At 41.1% G+C, this 21,805-nt stretch overlaps 1 protein-coding gene across 2 annotated transcripts; it reads left to right on the top strand.

The window, feature by feature from the left end:
• The first annotated feature begins 6,917 nt into the window (after positions 1–6,917).
• Positions 6,918–21,751, top strand: dkk2 (dickkopf WNT signaling pathway inhibitor 2). 2 transcript variants are annotated; one of them, XM_074629296.1, is made up of 4 exons: positions 6,918–7,442; positions 17,472–17,622; positions 18,160–18,291; positions 19,582–21,751. In XM_074629296.1, the coding sequence occupies exons 1-4, from the start codon at positions 7,233–7,235 to the stop codon at positions 19,830–19,832; spliced, it is 744 nt and encodes a 247-aa protein (XP_074485397.1). In that variant the 5' UTR covers positions 6,918–7,232; the 3' UTR covers positions 19,833–21,751. The 2 variants fall into 2 exon arrangements, with proteins under 2 accessions (XP_074485397.1, XP_074485396.1); XM_074629295.1 differs by having other exon boundaries at positions 6,919–7,442; positions 17,469–17,622.
• The last annotated feature ends 54 nt before the right edge of the window (positions 21,752–21,805 follow it).

The raw sequence follows: 21,805 nt of genomic DNA, 5'->3' as shown, positions 1-21,805 counted from the left end.
GCAGTGTTGGACTTTTGATTAAAGTGATGTTGTTAACGATCCAGATCAGAGCTGCAGGACGCGCACTGTATGTAGACTGGGCCTCACTGAACAATGGATCATTTGATTTGGGAGGAAGTTATTCAGTGGTTTTTACTTCCACTTGCGTATTATCTAGAGCTATTATACGCTCCTGTATGCTGCGTTAAGTCTTAGAAATGACTTTAATTCATTGACTAATAAACATCCACATATGGCACAGATTACCTAATCAGAAATTATACTACACTAACGACAAAATAATTAACTTTACCCAAGTACCATTAATGTAATTAAGCACTTTGAATGCGTTTTGTGTCATTGAGATCACAAATGTAAGGAAAACATCCACACATTTTGTTTGATGTCTTGTATGTATGTATTAATTCTACTGATAATCTTTAAAGCAGCTAATGGTCTGGCTTCCCAGTACATTACTGACCTGCTCACTGACTTTAATCCAGTCAGACCTCTCAGGTTTCTGTAGCTTACCTTATATATTTTATTCATTATATTCTTCTGTACATGCTATGCGTTGCTGTATATGTTTTAAAATTAAATGTGGTATATAAATAAAATAGGGCTGTCAGTCATGATTGTCCATAGATAATCGTTATTAATCGCAAATTAATCGCACATTCTTTATCTGTTCAAAATGTACCTTAAAGGAAGATTTGTCAAGTATTTAATACTCTTATCAACATGGGAGAGGACAAATATGCTTCATGCAAAAATATGGATATATTAATTATTATTGGAAATCAATTAACAACACAAAACAATGACAAATATTGGCCAGAAACCCTCACAGGTACTGCATTTAGCATAAAAAAAATATGCTCAAATCATAACATGGCAAACTGCAGCCCAACAGGCAACAACAGCTGTCAGTGTGTCAGTGTGCTGACTTGACTATGACTTGCCCCAAACTGTATGTGATTATCATAAAGTGGGCATGTCTGTAAAGGGGAGACTCGTGGGTACCCATAGAACCCATTTTCATTCACATATCTTGAGGTCAGAGGTCAAGGGACCCCTTTGAAAATGGCCATGACAGATTTTGTTTGTTTGGAGTTTGGAGCGTTATTTAACCTCCTTCGCTACAAGCTAGTATGACATGGTTGATACCAATGGATTCCTTAGATTTTCTGGTCTCATATGGTGCCAGCATTAAAAGTGTTTAAACAGGAATGGATCAGTCTTTATGGGTTCAGTATTTGAAAGAGGGGACAAAGTGTATGCAGTGAGACGTTTGACGTACATCAACACGAGTGTTTGTCTCCCAGTACATTCAAGTTTGAACAAAACTCTTTGATCCCAAATTTCTTAATTTCTGGGATTTTTCTTGTTTCTGTCACAAAGCTCGCCATTCATTACAAACACATGCATAGGATGTTTCTTTAGTTCATTTGGAAAGAGTTGAGAGAACTTTTGCAAGCGTTGAAAGAAAAACTGTCCACATATATATTCATCTCTACAATTGATGGTTCTTATCTAGGATTTTGATGGGGGGAAAAATTAGGTTGACGATAATGGAATAAGCACACCGAAATCCTGTTCGGAACGCTTAATGATTTCCAGATAATCCATCATCAGTGTCATCATGGAGTATTCCAGTAATAAAAATAAGAACAGTCATCTGCATTTAAAATCCAAACAACTTCCAACAAATGTGTTTTTCTTGTGACATCCAAATGCTTCATTTTCTGGAACAGGACCTGCTTCCTGTTGGCCCGTCGCACTAATGGTTAGCCACCTGCTGTATAGCCCGCGTCATCAGGCCGCCAGCTCACTTCTGCGGCCACGGAGGTAGTGATCTGCTTAAGGAGGGAGGAACAGTCTCTTGGATCATTTGTTTATCATCTAGTGTGGGTGTAGTCCATATGCATGTTCTGTGTGAGTCACATCAAAGTCGGCGAGACATCCTTTCGCTGAGCCCCACCGCACTAACAAAACATGATTTACAGACATGTTGCTGGGTCACAACTGTGGGGAACCCCATATTCTGCACTGAGCATAAACACACACGTTTCTGAACAACCCCTGAATAAAAGGCAGACTCATGGTGGGCTGACTGATGTGTTGTAGTGATGCGTGGCTGCGGGTGGTCAACCAGGAGGGTGAAACACGTCCTGGACTGTGTGATCCATTAATAAGAACCAGTCTCAGTCTTCAGTTACATGAAAGGATCAGCCCACAATCACTATAACCCCAGTCCAAGAATTCAATCTGTAGTTGGGACTTCGCACAGCATGTAGTCTAAGATGTTGTGCCTACAGACTACTGCTTTCATGAATGTCACATTAATAGGTTTATACATGGTGTCATAACCATTTAACTTGTGCTTTATTGTATATCACACAATGTGAACTCAATAATATCAAAGAAAAGAAAACCAAGAGCAAGGTGCACAAAGACAAACCTCTTAGACAGTGGCGGACTCAGGCTGTCTGAGGGTTATAGGGGCCAAAAACATTAAAAGGGCACCAGCTGCATGCGACGGGGTCCAAGCACGCGGAAAGCTTTCTAGCATGTAGGGCTGCCTATATGGCACTGCATCATGTTTTCTTAATTGTAAGGACACCGTAGAGGGCACTTAATCCAGTTTTCCCTACTGGAAGAGCACTTGAGCGGGCACTTTCTATCATGTTTTCTGCATTTAAGGGAACCATAGAGGGAACTTTAGCATGTTTTCTCCATTTAAGGACACCCAAGTTGGCACATTATCATGTTTTCTCCATTTACGGGCACCCTAGAGGGCACTTTACCATATTGGAAGTGCATCCTAGAGGGCACTTCATCATGTTTTACCTACCATAGGGGCATCCAGGAGGGTGCCGTTTTTTTTTTAACATAGCGGCACCAAGGGGGCCCCCTGAGTCCACCAGAGCTCTTAGACTTAACCTGTATCATAAACCTCATGTAGTCAGTTTGTTTTTAAATATTCTAAGGTAGGGGTTCCCAACCTATTTTCCTCAAAGCTCCCCCTACTTGGATCTAAGAAAAGCTCATCTTTTTCCAATTTATTTTGAATTTCGGGCTTTACAACACTCTGAATTTTTTGGAAATGTTTGGATCACACAAGTCTGAAAGAATCCTACACATTTACACATCCAACAGACACTGAGTAACATTAGCATTCATTTAGAGACGTGTTTTGTGTCCACCTGAGTCCAATCTTCTTTCGCCTTTTAGCTCTGTTTGGTCTGAACCAGCTCTCTCAATATCTGTCTCTTTAGCTGCTGAATGCTTCACTATGTTCACCAGCTAGTCGCTAATGAAAGATGATAATTATCCGTGGGTTTGTCACTATGAGAAGCCCCTCTAACATTTTACAGAGCCATTTCAGCCATATAGTCTGTTGACCTGTCCAGGGTGTACCGTGCCTTCGCCCAATGTCAGCTGGGATTGGCTCCAGCCCCAACGCGACCCTGAATAGGATAAGCGGTTACAGATAATTGATGGATCGATGGCATTTCAGTCATTGTTAACATAACAAATACTGATTAGAGTAGTTTCAACTGCTGAGGAAGTGACGAAGTAAAAGTAAATCAGTTTTAATATTTATGCAATAAACTTTCTTACTCTCTCTAGTCCAACCCAACAATCTAAGACCAGTCTTAAACTATATGTGCTACTAGCCCCAAACATTGAGCCAAGTCAGCCACAGATTGAGACTGTGGCGCCTGGCAGATGACCACCTGCGTCACACGACTGTCACCGTGAGCTTTAACATCACTATTATTCCACTGGAAGAGATCTTTTCCAGTTATGATTCGCCTGCAGTGATGCCAGAGTTATCCAGTCTGGCGTCAAGTGGAGTCTACCTGCCATGATACGACTTTAATCTTCCCTCAAAACAGATTGCAAATCAGCAGAGCTTTTTCCTTTCCCTCATTGTCAGGTGAACTGATATTGATACGCTCTCGGATATAATTTTACAGATGGTTTGGATTTTTCAACATCTGAGACTCAGCAACGGTTGTGTCGTCAGAGTATTAACGCTGCAAAATAGTGGTCAAAATGTGATTACCGTGTGGAGGCCGGGGTGATGATAGCATGTCAGGACACAAGATAATCCCACGGTAAACTCTTTCCAACTGAGCGAGCCAAGAAAACAATCACAGATCTTGGACTCTTCTTGTCTGTATGTCTGTGAAGCCAATGCTGTGAAGAAACTGAGCCGGTGCTTCCTCTCTTTCTTTTTCAAAGATCCCACTTTTGACACTAATTGGTGACATCCTCAAAGCTCTTTGTTAATCTGCACTGTTGAAATAAGTGACAAAGCACCATGGGCGTACTCACACCGCCCATCCTTAAAAAACGTCTACATACAGTCACCACATGAGGAACCTTTATCTAAGGCACCAGAAGCTTTGCTGTCCAAAGCGTTCAGATCACCTTCCCTCCATCGGGATACTTTATCATCTGTTTCTCAGATTCCTGTCGCATCCCATCATATGGTTCCTCTGGACATCTCCGCACTTATCAGCACCAGAGCATCAACATGCTGCTTTTTCTCCTCCAGAGTTTCAGCAGTATGTAATTTTAAGTGTCTCCTCTTTTCTGCTTGCATTTATTAAAAGTGATGAATGTGTCTGAAATGCCCTAGACACTCCAAACCAGCCCCGTCCCGCTTTTCTGTGGTCCTCTGGTTCACGTTCAGCCACTTTCACTCTCTCTTCCTCTGGGACTTTTTAAGCTGTTTAATCAGCGGCATTGAAGAAGAAGAAGAAGAAGAAAGAAATCCAGCTGTGCATCACCAGCTGTTTATGGAATAAATCAGAGTTTTTCCTTTGAGGCATTGTTTTTGTTTTGCTTGGTTATTTGGACGTAATCTTTCATTTATCCAACAGAAGATATTAAATATTCACAAAGGCAGTGGTGCTCTTTTCTGACATATCAAAAATGTATGTCCAGCAGGTAACTTCTCCTGGATGATTTCTTTCAAAATGTATTTCTGCGAAAAGCATCTGTCTTTCAAGGTAAATCACTGTGCACTCGGGTGACAAAAGGTGGCTAAAAAAGTATCACCTCTGAGCATCTACAGTTACATCAAACAAGTCCAATACTTCCTCCCACTCCCCAGTTCAGTTGGTCGCCCATTGTCTCCAACAAAAGAACTTGACACTTTGAATTGGAGCCTGTGATGGATCGCTTTTGAGGTCAGAAGCCTTTACCGGTATACTGGTTTCCTCCCAGCCAAGCCGAGCTCCCAGCCTTGAATAGATGGTTCCAACTTGTGTGGAGACTAAAGCATTATTAGCCGTAGAGTCATAAAGGCATTGTGGGAAAGATGGTTTTGGTGACTGGCTGCTTATTTATTTTCACATTGATAAGATATGTGCTTGATTTACATGTTCTGTGGTTTCTTATTGTGCATCATATTTTCCATTTTCAGGAGGATAAGAGTCATGTCTAATGTCAAGAGTCTGTTTAAAAATTGCAGCTAAATTTGAAATAGCACCTTTCACAACAATATACACACATGAAAAGCGCAGTTGAAGGCATACATTTACACAATTTACAGGTTTAAAATCTGATATCATCACCGAAATGAATTATCTCCAGGCGGAAAATGCATTATTCTTCCAAAATCCTATATTTACCTGCCTGAAACTGAAAGAGCTCATTGTACCTCCTCCACATGTATTATCTAACCAACATGAATATAACTTATCCTGATACAAGACTCCAAGAATCAAACAAAGGAGTCTCTATAATACTTAGATCACTAACTTTATCACCATTGGCATTCCTTGCATCATGAGGGATGCCTTTCCCACAGAAGAGGAACAATGGTTATCAGATAGCTTTTTTTATTCTAAGTTATTCTGGTATGCTGGTTGAATGGACCCTGAACCGCCTCTGGCTTATTTACATTTATTTCAATGACAACCCTAATCCAAGTCTAAATAATGTTCATCTTTATTATTATTCATATTATTAATATATATGTATGTGTGTATACTGTATTATATATATATATATATATATATATTTATATATATATATATTTTACTCATTTCTTTTTTGTTTGTTTTGTTTTTGTTCCCCCTATGCTCTACACATAAAAGGAAGGATGTCTGTATGTGTTTAAGAGCAGATATATGTCATATGTGACCATCTAGCCTCATTCAATGCCAAACACACACCCATTATACACATCACACACATCACACTCACACACACACACACACACATTCTTCAACCTGCTTTTATCCCCTTGTGTTGTTTTAGTTTAGTTTAGTTTTTGTACTTTATTTGTCTTTCTCTGTATAATATATTCTGATCTTTTTTTATATATGTCCCTGCACATGTCTTCACTTGTTTTGTAATCACTTTATAACACAATAAATATATATATATATATATAAATTAAAAAAAATATGTTTTGCTTTTGAGATGGCCTGATTTTAGATTTTAGAATAAAAAAACAAAAATAATAATACAAATAATGTTTTGCTTTTGAGATGGCCTGCTTTTAGATTTTAGAATAAAAAAATAAATAAAATAAAATAATAATGTTTTGCTTTTGAGATGGTCTCATTTTTAGATTTTAGATTTTTACGCATGCAGGTTAACACTTTCCAAGAAACACGAATTCATTACTGTTATCACGGGAAAAAGTTCCACGTTACCTACAAACCCTCTTTAAAGCAGCCTAACCCTGACTCTTTTTTCCGTTTCCTTGCAGTAAAAAGGGTCAAGCGCCCAGTTAAAACACACAACTGTATAATTTTATAGCTTTTTCTCCCCACGGGGCTGCTGGTGCCGGTGTCGAGACGACAATGTGCGAGCAGCAGAGCCGCACACAGATCAGTTTCATTCTTTGTCAGTTGTGAATAGGGGCGGAGGAAGCAAACTCATTAGAAATCCTATAAAAAGAAAGTATCCGAGATCATAAAACAGCCGGCTGCAGGACTAAGTGCTCACTCACACAGCCAGCCAGACAGACAGAGACACAGAGGAAGTTTCTTTCTGAGCATCAGCATTTTAACAGATTCATTGTTTCCCATCTACACTGGGCTCTGTTTTTCTCAGATAACTGTGTCGATGACAGTCATTTCTTCTGAATAACTGATTTTTTTAGGAAGAAAAAACTTGGCCCCATCACTTTTGAGGCACAAAGTTAAAGGTTATCCAAGTGAATTTTTTTTTTTTTTTTTTTTTTTGGGTACATTTCAGGCTTTTTTTTTTTTTATGTGTCAAGGATGCTCGTCTTAACTTGGACTAGATGCTGTGCTGTGCTGTTTCTCGTCGCTACACTGAAGACGGTGACATCCCAGGTATCAGAGGCGCACCCAAAGCTGAATGTGATCAAGCCACCAGCTCTGTTGGAAGAGACACCTACACCATCTACAAACCACTCCGACACGGTCCACCTGGGGATCACCAAGAAACATAACATCCTTGCTCAGCAGGTAATTTTTTAATTACTTAATTATCTGAGATGACTTATAAATGAATATATGCCAGACCCACATTTACTTTAAGTGAAGCCTGAAATTGGGCAGAAAAGGTTAGAGCCAGTGGAATAATTTATTACTAGTGGTAATAATAACTTCCAAAAGTAGTATTCACTTACTCTAATAAGATAAGATAAGATAAGATGAACTTTTATTAATCCCCAGAGGGAAATTCAGGTGTCAAAGCAGCAAACATCAGCAAAACAGAGTGAGACACAGGAGAGGTGTAAAGGTATACAAAAATTATAAAAAAAACAATAAATAGAGATATAAAAGATACAGAGTGAATGGGTGAAAATAGTGTGTGCAGTCCGTCAATAAATAAATGTAGTATGTGCAATAAATAAATGTAATATGTGCAGTCTATAAAGTGGTATGTAGGATGTATAGTGTAAAGTAAGTGTATATAGGATGTATAGTATAAAGTAAGTGTAAAGTGCGCCAGTGGTTAGAGTCCAGGATGGTTGCAGATATATTGCATGTTTAAAGGTAGATAGTGCATGTTTAATAGTGCACGTTTAAAGGTAGATAGTGCATGTTTAATAGTGCAAGTTTAAAGGTAGATAGTGCATGTTTAAAGGCAGATAATCAGCCTAACAAGCCATTTAAATGACATTATGAGTGTGCCGTAAGAGTGCGTAATTGCGCGGTGCGTCTCCAAAGACTGCGCCTATATAGAGGTATCCTGAGGTGTATGTGTGTAAAATAGCCCTTTGCCTTAAAAGAGCTCTCTCACGTGGGAATCGTTATTGGAAATTGCAGGGATCGGACCTCCTCATAAACTCTTAATTGCCTCTCAGACCTGACGCCACAGTCGGGCGCTGCGCACTTCCACGGTAAATCATTAATGCCAGCAGAAAATGTGAGAAAAAGTTAACACTTGGGGTAATTTTCTGTCTGGGGTCTTAGTGTCATTAAAGTGGTCCAGACGCTTGCTGGGATTATGAGCTTCTTACTGTGGGGCCTCTGGGGGATACTCTTACCAACCACTTAATACCCACTCAAAGAGTTATCAATTCCTGCTGTTTCAACAAAGTGCCATATTATTACTGCAGTTTGACAGCAAACGTGTGATCAAACATTTTTTTTAAATTTGGCAGGTTCCATTCTGGCAAATGAATAAAAATGTTGTGAACATTATGAGTTTTATCAAGTGAGGAATCAGAGCTGTACACTTGTGTTGCTTGCTTTGCCAGGAAAGCAAAAAGTTTGATTTCTCACAGTTTATTTTTTGAAGAGGAAAACTGATACTGATGTGGAAAAGAAACACGACACATAAGTCAAACAAAGAAACTGACAAAAACCAGCAAGTCTTCATATCCCAGAAAGATTACCACCAACTCTAAAGTTTTAATTAAACATGAAGGAGTGTGATTATGTGGAGCTCAGAGTATCTTTTTGAGCAGCAGATGGCACTGCCACATCTCCATCACTCTGTCCACCAGCTCACTGAAACAGCTGATTACTCATGTCCTTACTTTTTTAAGCAAGTTTTTTTGGCCTGGTGGTCTCCCCCTCTACATTTAACACCAACTCATGTTTACATTTGGCCTATTCGACTGTCTGTCCTGTCTGTAATATCACTTGCAGTCAGTAGTGATAGTGTTGGATATCTGTGAAACGCGTAGTGCTGAGAGCAGCGCTCTTGACATCCAGCTCAGGCAGCAGAAATTATGGAAAAGCCACTTTCTCCAACCTCAAGCAACCCTGCCAGACCTCAATTTGAACGCCTGCTTACATCTTTGCCATCGCAATAATCTGGAGCGGTTTGGAAGAGTGGTCTGAGGGGGAACAATATGTGTGTGTGCAGAGACCACCATACTGTAAAATGTCATGGTGCAGTGTGTCCAAATGAAGATGGCTAATAGCATTTATGGCAGGAGGGGGTATATGTATATATATATAAACTGTATATGTGTGTGTGTGTTCTGGCTGCCAGGAGGTTTTCCAGAGTTGTAAAGTAACAGCCACAGCTCAGCCTTGGCCAGATATGCGGCTTGACGCTGGCAAGCGAGCTGTACTGACCTTCTGCATCTCATCATACAGTGGCCATTTATGAGCAGAATAAATCAAAGATAACAAGTCTGCTCTCTTCATGAGGCTGTAATGGCAACGTGTGGTGTATATTTAGTCTAGGAGCGATCACAGGGAGTATATAACTGCAATTACTCTGCCTTAGATTTTTTTAATTATGATAAATGCCTCGAAACAGGTTGCACGGCACAAAACAGCACATTACCGAGTCATTTTCTTTCTGAAGTGGTTCACAGCAGGCACCCCAAAATATTTTTCATCTTCGTCTGCATTTTGAAGTGAATTGCTGCTGATTAAGGCTTGGGTGTAAGTTTGGAAAAATGGGCATGCATCAACTCAAATTTCTCCTCCTGGCGTGCATTATGGGAAACCCTCCGAGCCGACATCCTACAAGTAGATTTATGGTCGAGTCGTCATGCTGTTGAGTTTGTTACAATTGGTGAGGAATAGCTGGCACATTATCACACCTCTGGAGGGTTCAGGATGTGAGTGATTGAGAAGCTGCCAGTTATGTGAGAGAGAATCTCAATACCATTTTTTTAAAACTCTTCTTTTTTATCTCCTTTACATGGTGTAAGGCAGTCTCTCAGTTAAAGATCACGTTTACAAGAAATCTCCCCCAAAATCTCCCTCGGTGGTTTAACTTTAGAATGTAGCAAATTATCGAGGGCGAGAGGCCAGCCACGCTGTGGAGACGAGCCGCTGCAGCAGGAAACAAGGGTGTAATTTGGTGTTTTATCCATCAGATTAGAAACGCTGCTCAAAGCCTTTGGTTATTTGACAGCTTAATGTACTTTTTATTTCATGACAAGGTTTGGCGATAAGGCTCACATTAATCACACGCAAACCAATGTCAGGTTTGAGCGTTCTGTCAGCTCCTGTTGACTCACCCTTTTCACATCAGCTTGACTGGTGTAAAACTGCGAAAAACCCAAATGTACGCCTCTTAGACCTTGACAGCCGGCGCTCGTGGGTGGCACTGTTGGCTCCTTGGAAGGGAACCAACAGAAATGGATAGCACGGGGCAGGCATTGCTCGCCACTGTAACCTCTGAATCCACAGGGGAACCGACAGCGTGGCGGCATTCATGCGGTACGTGTCTGTAAAACACCAGCAGCCGGTCAGTCGGCCTTAACTAGTTGCTTTATTTAATTCAACACAGAGATCACGCTGAGGACTCTGCCTATAAAAGCAGAGCCACGTCCTTTCTCTTTCTCAGCCCTCTCTCTAACCTAAAATGAATGTTTAGTGATCCTAATGAGCTGAGAAAAGAGGTGTGAGTGCTTGTTAGTGCCACGGTTCAGTTTGTGCTTCAGTCTCTCGTCCTGTGGCCCTTTCCAGTCTGCAGGTCCCTTGGGCGCTGTGAGGGACCCTGCACTGGAGCCATTAGGGGTCTCCTGTGGAAACCTCCTTTACTGAAATTGGACCTGTTAATGAGAGAGGAGACCCATGCACCTCTCATTCGACAGGATTACACCTTTTAGAGCAGCACACCTCCTAGATTACCGTCAAGAGCTTTTCCTCTTCCCTTTGATAGTCTTTGAAGAGAGCAGTCACGTACGCTGACTGTGTGTCCGATGAATAAGATCAGCCCAGAATGTATACTTAACTTAAGGAAGGTCTAGTTTTTGGAGACATTGGATTCTAGCGCTCAAAGAGACATGCCCATAAACACATGTGTTTTGAGTGATGAAAGACGCCAAAGCTTGTGTTTGAAGACATGGCTTGTACGAGTGACTTGTGTGCAGCCATCCCTATGTTATCTGATACCGGCTGTCTGTGCTTTCAGGGCATATGAAGTTTGTTTATTCAGTGACATCGTTTATTTGACTCTGTAAGGCCCCTGCCACTCATTAACACCATTCACAGTTTCAGGTTGCGTGCCTGATTTCTGAAGGTCAAGTGCAATCACGACACAGAGCTCAGAAAGCGTGTACGTGTAGTGAGTGTGTGCAGAAGTCCTTTACTTAAGCTTTATTGTAGTTTTATAATGTTTTGAGGAGGACAAACCCAATGGAATTACAGCATGTATGAACTGCTCTTATATCTCACACAGTGTCCCTCCATGTACGAAAAGTAAGGGACTGTATGGAAATTATTAAAGGGTGGGAGAAGGGGTCAGAAAAGGGGGAGGGTATTATAATTTTTCTTTTGGCTGAAGGCATGCTTTTTTTGGGAGAACAAGGGAGCCCTCAAATGTATATTTTATTTCAGCCTTCCTTTGCAATATAGTTAATAGTTGCATAAAAAGAGCTTTCTTTCACTTGCTCCATGGGTCATAAAGGTGCACTTTGCCATTATGAAAAAACGCCAAATCGTAATTCTGTTTTTCTGACGTGACAACGCTGTGGCTCAAGTTTGGTTAGGTTTAGACCATTGGGCAACCTCCAGGTCTGAAAAGTGAAGCCAATGCTGAAGTGCCTTAAACTTGCATTCTTTCTAACAGCCAGCAGGGGGCGACTCCTCTGGTTGCAAAAAGAAGTCTGATTGTATAGAAGTCTATGAGAAAATGAGCCTACTTCTCACTTGATTTATTACCTCAGTAAACATTGTAAACATGAGTTTATGGTCTCAATCTCTAGTTTCAAGTCTTCTTCAATACAGCATGATGTTCATTTAGTAAATTATGGTCCCATTTAGAGTTAAATAGACCATAAAGCAGGGGATGCTTTATGGCCTGGCTACCTTGTGATATACAGGTCGCTACCACGACGTTGTTCGGTCTGGGAGTTGTCCGTGTTTTTGTCTTGCAGCTTTCACCATTAGATTATTTTGACTTGTTGTGGGGAGTGTTGCAGTTTTTCTGAAAGTCAATAGGAGGGTTCAGAGAAAACAACGCTGGGAAAGGTCCTTGCTCTTTTATAAAGTGAAACATGTAAGGTTCGACCCCCTCACCATCCTACTAACTTTCATACCGTTCCTAAATTTGAAACCCTCAGACTCAAACTAAACAGTCGAGACAATACTCTGTGTTTTTTTATTATGCATTACAGTGCACTTCCATCGAATTATATCAGTGCTTTGGAATGACTCTACCGAGGTAAATAAGGGACCCAAAGACCAGAGGGGAGGGTTCAAAGCCCTGTATATCCGGCCATAAATCCCTTGTAGATTGTTGCTCCTGCACATTTAGGTTTCCTCTTCAAAGCCACGGCGCTTTACCAGCACGAGCATAGCACGAGACAGGGCCGGGGGCTTCCCTTATGGCTCTCTGTCTGTCTCTTCCTTTATCGTCTCACCAGCATACCAAGAGAGGCTGCAGAGTACACAGTTTTCAACCCACTTCCTGCGCAGGATCCAAGGCTGCGCTTTTATGTGCGAAGGCTGTCGAGGGAAAAATAAGGGAGCAACAGAAAAAAAAGATGTGAGATAAATGAGATGCATCCAAATGAAGCCCCATCCCTCAGAAGTTGTGAGTGAGGCGTTTTAAAACATGACAAGATAAGACGAGATTATCAGCCGTGATTTGGGGGTCAGCCTTGTATCATTGGGTTTCAAAGGGCTGTCTAGTGGTTTGAGCTGTGATGGAAGAGGTGAGCCCCGTGCTTCTTCTTCTTCGTCTACCCCGATCCCCCCCCACCACATGCACTACACTGTAATCGATCCAGGCCTGCTGGCCAGAAAGACAGATAGGAATCAGAGCAGGTAGTATGAAATACTACTGCACGTGGCCGGGCCCATTTGTCTTCATATTTAGATAACAGCACATTTTTCATGTCAGGGAAAAAAAAACTCCCACTGCACTTTGTTGAACTTCTCTTCAGACCATATTTCCAGCATATTTCCCTCCTCAGCTGTGATTATACCAATAGTCCATGGCGTCGTACATGTTTCTCTGAATGAGCAGTTGACACAAAAACAGGCCCCCCGATGAGGTTGGAAGTTCATTCTTAACTTTGGAAATTGTAGTCTGCCAAAAAAAAACAACAACATTAAATCTTAATGGTCTCTCTCCGTGGAGCAAACTCGATCAGCTGAGGATGACTGTGAGATGTAGTTAAAAGCTCTGAAAAAAACATTAAGTGGACTTTTGAGTTTCACTTTCTCGCTGAAAATTAGATGACGTGATCGATACCGCTCGAACGTCTGTGTTTTACAAACTAGCTTAGAATAAAGAGCTAGTGAGGCTTTTTTAAAGTTACAAAAATACACCACAGCTTCTCCAAAGCTCACTAATTAACACATTATATATTGTTTATTCAATCTATACACAAAAACAGAAATGTAAAACTGGAAAGTCATAGTTTCAGAGGGAGCTGTAAGTATTTATTGAGCAGGAGCAGCGACTTTTTGGACTCTTGTCCTCACAGTTAGGTTGCTAGGCGACCTGCTCAACTGTTGTGCGTCAAGAAATAGTTGCACTATCGCTGCCTTCAAATGAAACTCGTGAGCTCATGTTTGCACCATGGGAAGTCGCGTACACAATATGCTTGGCGTTCAAGTGGTTAAGTCGTGAGAATACCGCTGCTAATTGCTTCCTGGCTCTCGCTCCATACTTAATGCACAATCATGAGAGTGGTATCAATTTTCTCATCGAACTCTCTGCAAGAAAGACAAAATCTCAAACTATTTCTTTAAGATTATTATTATTTTGTGAAAGAGGAGCTCAGATTTTATTTCATATTGCACTTCTATAAAGTTAGGGAATTTACAAAAGAAAAGGAAAAGGTCATAATGCAACTCGATGGCCTCTATACAGTATTAGACCCTACTTGCCTGGTAAATACCCACGTCTTTCAAACCCCCAGTTTAGGCTCTCCATTAAAAAGAATTTCCAAAACGCCCAAGCCAAGACAACCCTAATAACATCACCAGCTTTATTTTCTCAGATTTTAGAAAGTTCCTCCGAAGACAGACGGTATACACAGTACAAGTAAACTGGTCTTCATGTGTACAATAATGGTGGTGGAGTGTCCCTTTGAAATAAGGCCTTTGAATATTCTGAGAGCAGCCCTGAACACAGTAGTAATTAAGAAATATTTAAAAATCCATCAACCATCAGGGCTTTGTTACTTTCATCAACACATTAAGCATCTGCATTGAGGGAATCTGTCATAATGATGGATGAGGACTCAGTTTAATATTCCTGCTCATTTTTCTACGCCCGTATCATTGCCTCCATGTGTTTCCAGCCTGAGAAAATCAGCATGGCATCCGTCCAACGGGTCTAATCTCGTTCACTTTCTAAAGCACAAGCACGTCGTCGAGTAACAACTTCTAATGTGCTGAAATATCGATATTGTTGAGTTCATTTTAACATGTGGTGTACATTCATTTCGGCCTGTTCTTTTGGGCATGGCAGCCCCTCTCCGCTGACCTTTATACCTCAAATGGAGATTGCTATTTATTGTGGCTAAAATGATTTTACTGATTTAAACCTCTTCTCTTGTTCATGCTCATGTTTATTGTTCCATGTTTGTCAGTGGTAAGCCACACTAAATCAGATCTGTCAGTGCAGTGCCAGCTAAATGTGGTTGTGGTGCTGGGGGTGGTGTGCCAGCCAAACATGTTGTTCTAATGTCGGTCTACGCTGGACATAATTTACACCGTCAGAATCCATGTCCTGCTAATTTTTACTGATGCATAGTTGAAAACGTGTCCATCCATTATAATAACAATACTCTGAAATCAAAGTGAATGGATTAAAATAATAAAAAAGATGTGCAGCAATTGGGGAAACACAGTGACCTGACCTTTATTGTCTCACCACAACGGATGTGGACTTCATCCAGAGCATTGATGCGTCCCTGCTGCAGCTGTTCAAAATGTCCTTCTCTCTTGATGAATTCAGCGCAAATGTTTGACATTATTTCATTTGACTGAGGAGTTAATTTGATTTGTGAGACAATTTACGACAAACTCCTTTGCTCCTGCTCCAAGTCGAACGGGGACGGGACTTGCATGTGCAGGGAATTATATGAAGTTCCAGTAAATCTTCCCATTGGTGCACACACACTTGTTATGGAAAAAGTGAGCTGGGCTTTAATTGTGCCTCTCGCTGCTGTGGATGTTGTTTGTTAAGGTGGTCATTTCAGAGCGCTTACGGAAAAGACTTAAAGGTTCTTCGTGTGTTTTACTGGACAAAAGTCAACCTTTCAGTGTAAACATGAGAAATACTAAAGCAAAAACAATGGCAAATTGACTATGAAGGAGTATGATTAGCAGTAATTGCCCCTCAATTATGTCTGTAGACTCATTAAGCCTCTGAACACTTTGAGAGAAATTGAGAGAAGTGGTTTCTCTTGGTTTTGGAAATTCTAATAGCTCTATTGTCTGGGACCTGAAACAAATGACCACACCAGTGAGAGACATGTTAATCCCTACAACATGTTGTCCTCTAAAATTGGACGCAGAGGGACCACAGCCTGTAGTCGGTTCACCCAAAACAAACAACCAACATGTTTTCCCACTTACCCCCGGTGGTATCTGTCCATGCAGACAGTTTGGGGTTAATTTATCAAGATTTCAGATCTGTGCATGCTGCTCAGACTTCTGCCACCACCTCAATACAGTCACCGTTCGTAGCTATACCTACGAAAAGTAATGCACTGTAATTAGTATATATCCCACAAAATCAATTCATATGTAATCCATGTAATTGTGAACCAGGAAGTATAAAGAGCGACAAATGCCACGTTGGGAGGAGGTCGGGGTGGATGGGTGGTTCAAAAAACAACAGACTTTCGCCCTGAAGACCAGTGTTTGTACCCCGTTGAAACCAGAAGTCAACGTTGATTTATTTCAGTACTCCAGTACCAATGAAACAGCCAGGAAACCTTCTTACAGTAACTGAAACCCTCTCTTGAAACAGTGACAATTCACAAATACAAATAAAATAGCCAGATCATTACATATTATTGGATTGGCTGCCTCCTTGACAGAATGCAATGCTGTGAAAGTGAAATGTGCAATTTAAATTGGGGTTTAGTTGGGTCTTCCTCAGGTCGTGTTTATGGTCTAACCAAGATTTTTTTTTCTGGGGGTAGAGTCTCTCCAAATACCTCTAACCTGAGCATAACATGGGTTTTATTTGGCTTGCTACAATTTTAATTTTGTGACCTGGGGTGCATGGTGCAACTGTGGTGCATGGAGTGGAATTAGAAGGAATGCAGTTTAGGCCTGGGAAAGTCGCGGTTTGCTGGTTTGTGACCAACAAAATCCACTATGTTCCTTCTCTTTTACACAGCACTCTGTGAATCTGATAATCTGGTAGAAATTGTGTGAACATTGCTGATGTTCATGTGTGGGAGATCACACAGCGCCAGCTAATAAATGCCCCATTTAATTAGATTAATTTGGGAGGAGAAAACTCATTGGTTTGCCATCCCAAGAAGATCCACTGCCCAATAAAAAGGGACTGTTTCATGATGTTTTCATGTTGAACAGTGCCAGGATCAGTCTGAATGATGCAATTAAGGGAATTTGTTCCACTTATGCCACAGCCACGTGTGTGTTTCATATTGTTTTATCACCCGTAGGCAAATATGTCAAAGTCAAATATCAAAGGCAAGAGTTTCTGTATTAGTCACAAAAAGAGGATTTCATCTTTTGATTAAGATCTGCTCATGTTTGGCACTGTAAAGCCACAAAAATGAAACAAAACATGACATGCACCTTCTGGCATGCAGCTTTGACGTAATCTGAGTAGGTGGGCAATGCAACCACCAACATTGCACTTCAGTGCTCAAATCTTACAGACAAATGTGCACTTCATTTTGTACATGCAGTCAAGTGTCTCACTGGGTTAGCCCGTTGAAAATGCCACCTCATCAACGCAAAGTTATGTCAGGCAGTACACATTCAGTTTTTAGCTTGTTCATCGAGTCTGATATCACGGAAATTATGCACTTTAACCACACCTTTTGTTAAGATAAAAGTGTGCTCGTGCAATGCAGGATCTGTCATAAACCGAGTTAATCGATTGAGTAAACACATCTTTGTCCTCAGCAGGTGTATCCATGCAGCAATGATAAGGAGTGCAGCGTTGGAAGCTACTGCCACAGCCCTCAGCAGGCTCCCTCTCGCTGCCTCCCCTGCCGCCGGAGGAAGAAGCGCTGCCATCGAGACGCCATGTGCTGTCCTGGGAACCGCTGCAGTAACTGTACGTGCCTGACACAAAAACACGTTTTCGTTGCATGCCAGTTTCAGTTATGTTGTGACTGCGGGGTTCGATTCAGAAATGTGATTTTGTGCCGTATGCAGATATTCTGGAAAAAGTGACTTGAACAGTATCTAGCCCAGAGACTTAGTGAAGGAGCCAGTATATTTAAATAATGTTCAACACATGCTTTCAGACAACATCCTGAACTACAGCTGAACTGTATTCAATTGATGCCCAGAGGTTAGGAATCAGTCACTTTTCCGAAGCTGTTGTTTCAGCCATGTAAAGTGTGAATGGCATGAATGTGCTGCAGAGGCTGTGCAGAAATTGTTCTTTGTTTTTAAATGACATAGCTGGCCAACACCGTTGCAGTTAGTTCTCCTGAAAAGCCTAATTTAACAACACAAGCTCCTGCCGTATTGATCCGATCTTTTAACTTGATGGCCATCAGGTTGAACAATCTCTTATGTAGGCTTTAGTTTCTTGATGAAGTAAGGTTTTCTGTCGTGTTTAATCTCTTCTTTTTTCTGTCTGCAGATATTTGCGTCCCTATCTCTGAGAGTGTGCTCTCACCTCACATCTCAGCTTTAGACGAGCATAACAAACTCTCCACCAAAGACCACAGCTGGAGGAAGGGTGGGAAGGCGCACGCTAAGCATTCTCTCAAAGGTGAGATTATGTTTAAAACCACTGGCAACCCTACTTTCTTTGAACACTGCCACCGTTGTTTTCTCCCTCGTGTTTTCTGCCGTCGACGGCTGAATCTTTTCTGTTGTTCACTGCCTGCATGTCCTACAGAGTTCATGGGCGACGCCAATCCACAAACTATGTTGATAATTACCCCTCTGCTCATGTGTCAGTGTCTGTGAGCCTAAAGCACACAGCATGGGGAGCCTAGAAGAAAACCACAATGCTCCTGCTGTTTCTGCACCTACATAAAGCCATGCAAAACCCTTTCATTGACAGCACACACGCTTGGTGTGATACACAAGTGAAAACCACAGAATGCAGGTTTGGCATGATTATAGCTAATAACTCTCTGAGCCCCCTGCTTAGTGTTCATGTCACCTGATTTAAGTTAATGTAAGGGCCCATCCATAAAGCAATACGTTTAATGAGACACTTAAATTACTTGACTCTAAATGCACCCTCAGGACAGCAGGCTGCAATGCTAAAATCAATGTGAAATAGCAGCACCACTTAAAGTTGCAATAAATAAGACCATTTACTTTTATTTGTGCTTGACTCACTCCCCTCTCCTTAAAACATTACTGCATTATAATGGCCTTATGCAAGTCGCTGCTTGAGAAAAAATCCACCGAGAAGAATCCATGGTGTTGAAGTAATGAAGAAGCAGTCAGGCTTAGCAGTCCATCATGTTGATGCGTGGGACTTCCTATTGAAATCAGTTAAGTGTGGTTTTGTCAGCGAATACGGGACGACTGGTTTGAAGGATGAAGCTTTTGGCAGAATGCGATGCACATTTAAAAACTGCATGACTAAATTATACTAATTATGCATTCATAAGAGCGACGCTAACTTCCTGCCAAGAGTATCAGACTCGGACCAGATGGGACGATATGGCTAATATAAAAAATAAGCAAATTGTTTGCTTGATTTATGTTGAGAGCTTCATGCTTTTCTTTGGTCTCTGACATGGCCACACATAATGCAAAGTGAATTGAAACGTGAAGAAAGGGTTGCATAAACTTACCCGTATGGAAAACATAACAGCTTAATGAACAATAATCGTACATTTCCTGTGCTTTATTTAACTGAAGCACCATTCACCAAAACTCCACAATGATTTATAATTCCATGCAGGTCTTTTATGTCTCTGATGAAGCATTTGTTTCTGTTTTTCTGAGCAGACATTATGTCAACTTGACGTACTGTTTGTAGCTGTATTGTTCGCTGGTTCCCACTGATCAGCGCTGTTTCTTGTCTTCCTCCGTCAAGGGCATGAAGGCGACCCTTGCCTGCGTTCATCCGATTGCTCGGAGGGCTACTGCTGCGCTCGCCATTTCTGGACCAAAATCTGCAAGCCGGTGCTGAGGCAGGGAGAGGTGTGCACCAAGCAGAGGAAGAAAGGCTCTCACGGCCTGGAAATCTTCCAGCGCTGCGACTGTGCCAAGGGCCTTTCCTGCAAGGTGTGGAAAGACGCCACCTCCTCGTCCAAGTCCAGGCTGCACATGTGCCAGAAGATCTGAAGCGGGGGCAGCTGCTGTCGGCGTAGAGGCTTCTGTCTCAAACTGCCAGGGAGAGTTTTTTACAGGATGGGTTGTGGCTGTATTGAAAAGGAGTAAAAGACAGAGACTAACAAGAGACAGAACAGACTGTGTGGGTTCAAGCTCGCTATTCGGCGTGCAGAGAGTGAATGGGATTGCTTTAATGTGTGAGTGGTCCATCCCTGAACCCACATACAAACACGCACCCTCACACACACAAGCACGCACACACACACACACACACACACACACACACACACACACACACACACACACACACAATACACACACACCTCATGGGTTTGTGAGATCAATGAGCTTATGGTGCGCTTGCTCACAAATACAACAAACTTCTTACACATTCTCATGACATTCAGGGAGCCACAAAGTTAGCTGGTAGATGCTGTGATAAGTGTGGACCTTTTCTAGATGGAAGCAAACAGATGTAGCGGTCTTTCATCAAGCTTCATCTTAAAATAATAAGACAGACTATTTATAGACAAGCCATATTTTTTACTGCACAGTACATTCTTTACCAAACTCCAAAGATCTGATGTGCGACATGCTGTGTTTCATTACCGGATCTGTCATGATTTGTTATCTGTTATGTCAGATTTCAATATCTCACTCCTCTTGTTGTTTATTTTAAGTCCTGAGGAATTCAGCTATTGCTATGCAAGACATGTACACCCAGTAACAATGTCCAGACCCACAAAATACCAGTCGTATCATATGAGGAACATATTGCTGTTCACTCCAGAGCTTGACTTGTGTAACAGCATCCTGAGACTTCAATGCGACGCATAATACTCTTAAACCAAAGAATGAAAGAATATTTACATCAGAGTGATGAGTTTCATCTGGGACATTAGCTTCTTGCCCCATTTTTTTTAGCCACAAGAAGAGAGATAAAGTATTGTGTCCGTCGTGGAAACCTCGTTTGATCTGTCAGATACAGCTGCAATCTATTGTGATACAACTGTGTGGGTTAAAACAGTTTGCACCGAGGTAGTACTCTGCTGCAGACTTAGTGGTTCCGATACCAGACCAGAGAATGGTTCTGCTTTTCCAATCACATGATTCAGGATTCAAGGATACCATGGAAGTGCAATTTTTTTTCCGTTCACAAAGCCAGTAGGAATGGAGACGCGAGAAGATTGATTAGAGTTACGAAAAATGCTCCGTGAACCTGATGATGTTTTGAAAGAGAATTGCAGTTTGAATCAACATTTTGTTGATGGCACACGGCCCTGTTTATTTTTCAAATATGACTGCATACTTTCTTCTCATGAAATACTGTGCAGTTTTGTTGTACTGGAGGAGAAGCAATGCTTTTTTTCCGCCCAGTACAACTTCTTTAAACAACCACTTGTTACCTACATAGTCAATATAATATCACATTTGCCTCTTTTTTGCTTTAGAGCATCAACTACACATATATTTTGTAACCATTTAAAATATCAATAAGCTCTTATATTGTAAATAGATTGGAAACAATGAAAATGTATTTAAGAATCAATGTATATCATGTACATATAATAAAAATATGAATCTTAAACGTTACAGCAAAATGATCTAGGTGAGAAGAGTAATGAGGGATGAAATAGGATGAGCACAGTTGGATAGATTCAAAATAATGTAGTTGAAATGATAAAAGCTGTGTGTATAGGCAGAGGGGAAAGGCATAGATAGCTGATATTACAGACCGGATGCATCCAAAGGATATTTCCAAAAAGAGAGACAAGCACATTAACTTCCAAAATAGTTTGTGTAAATGGTGTGTAAATGGTGTCAAGATTTATATCCCACTAAATATTGTTTGTGTTAATACTTTGCATTGATTTGTTTTGTGTATTTACACAAATTAATGATGATGAACGAATAAAAGAATGTATTTTGTATCATTGGTTACACAAGACTGGTTATTACTTGTTATGTTTTGTTGAGTTTTTATA

This window comes from Sebastes fasciatus, chromosome 3 (assembly GCF_043250625.1).
Source record: "Sebastes fasciatus isolate fSebFas1 chromosome 3, fSebFas1.pri, whole genome shotgun sequence".
Taxonomy (NCBI): Eukaryota; Metazoa; Chordata; class Actinopteri; order Perciformes; family Sebastidae; genus Sebastes; species Sebastes fasciatus.
This window is presented reverse-complemented; position numbering and strand designations above follow the sequence as displayed.

Coding starts and splice junctions, on each gene's coding strand:
- dkk2 (XM_074629295.1), top strand. CDS start 7,233: ATGCTCGTCTTAACTTGGACTAGATGCTGTGCTGTGCTGTTTCTCGTC. Junction 7,443..17,468: donor ATAACATCCTTGCTCAGCAG/GTAATTTTTTAA, acceptor CTTTGTCCTCAG/CAGGTGTATCCATGCAGCAA. Junction 17,623..18,159: donor TGGGAACCGCTGCAGTAACT/GTACGTGCCTGA, acceptor TTCTGTCTGCAG/ATATTTGCGTCCCTATCTCT.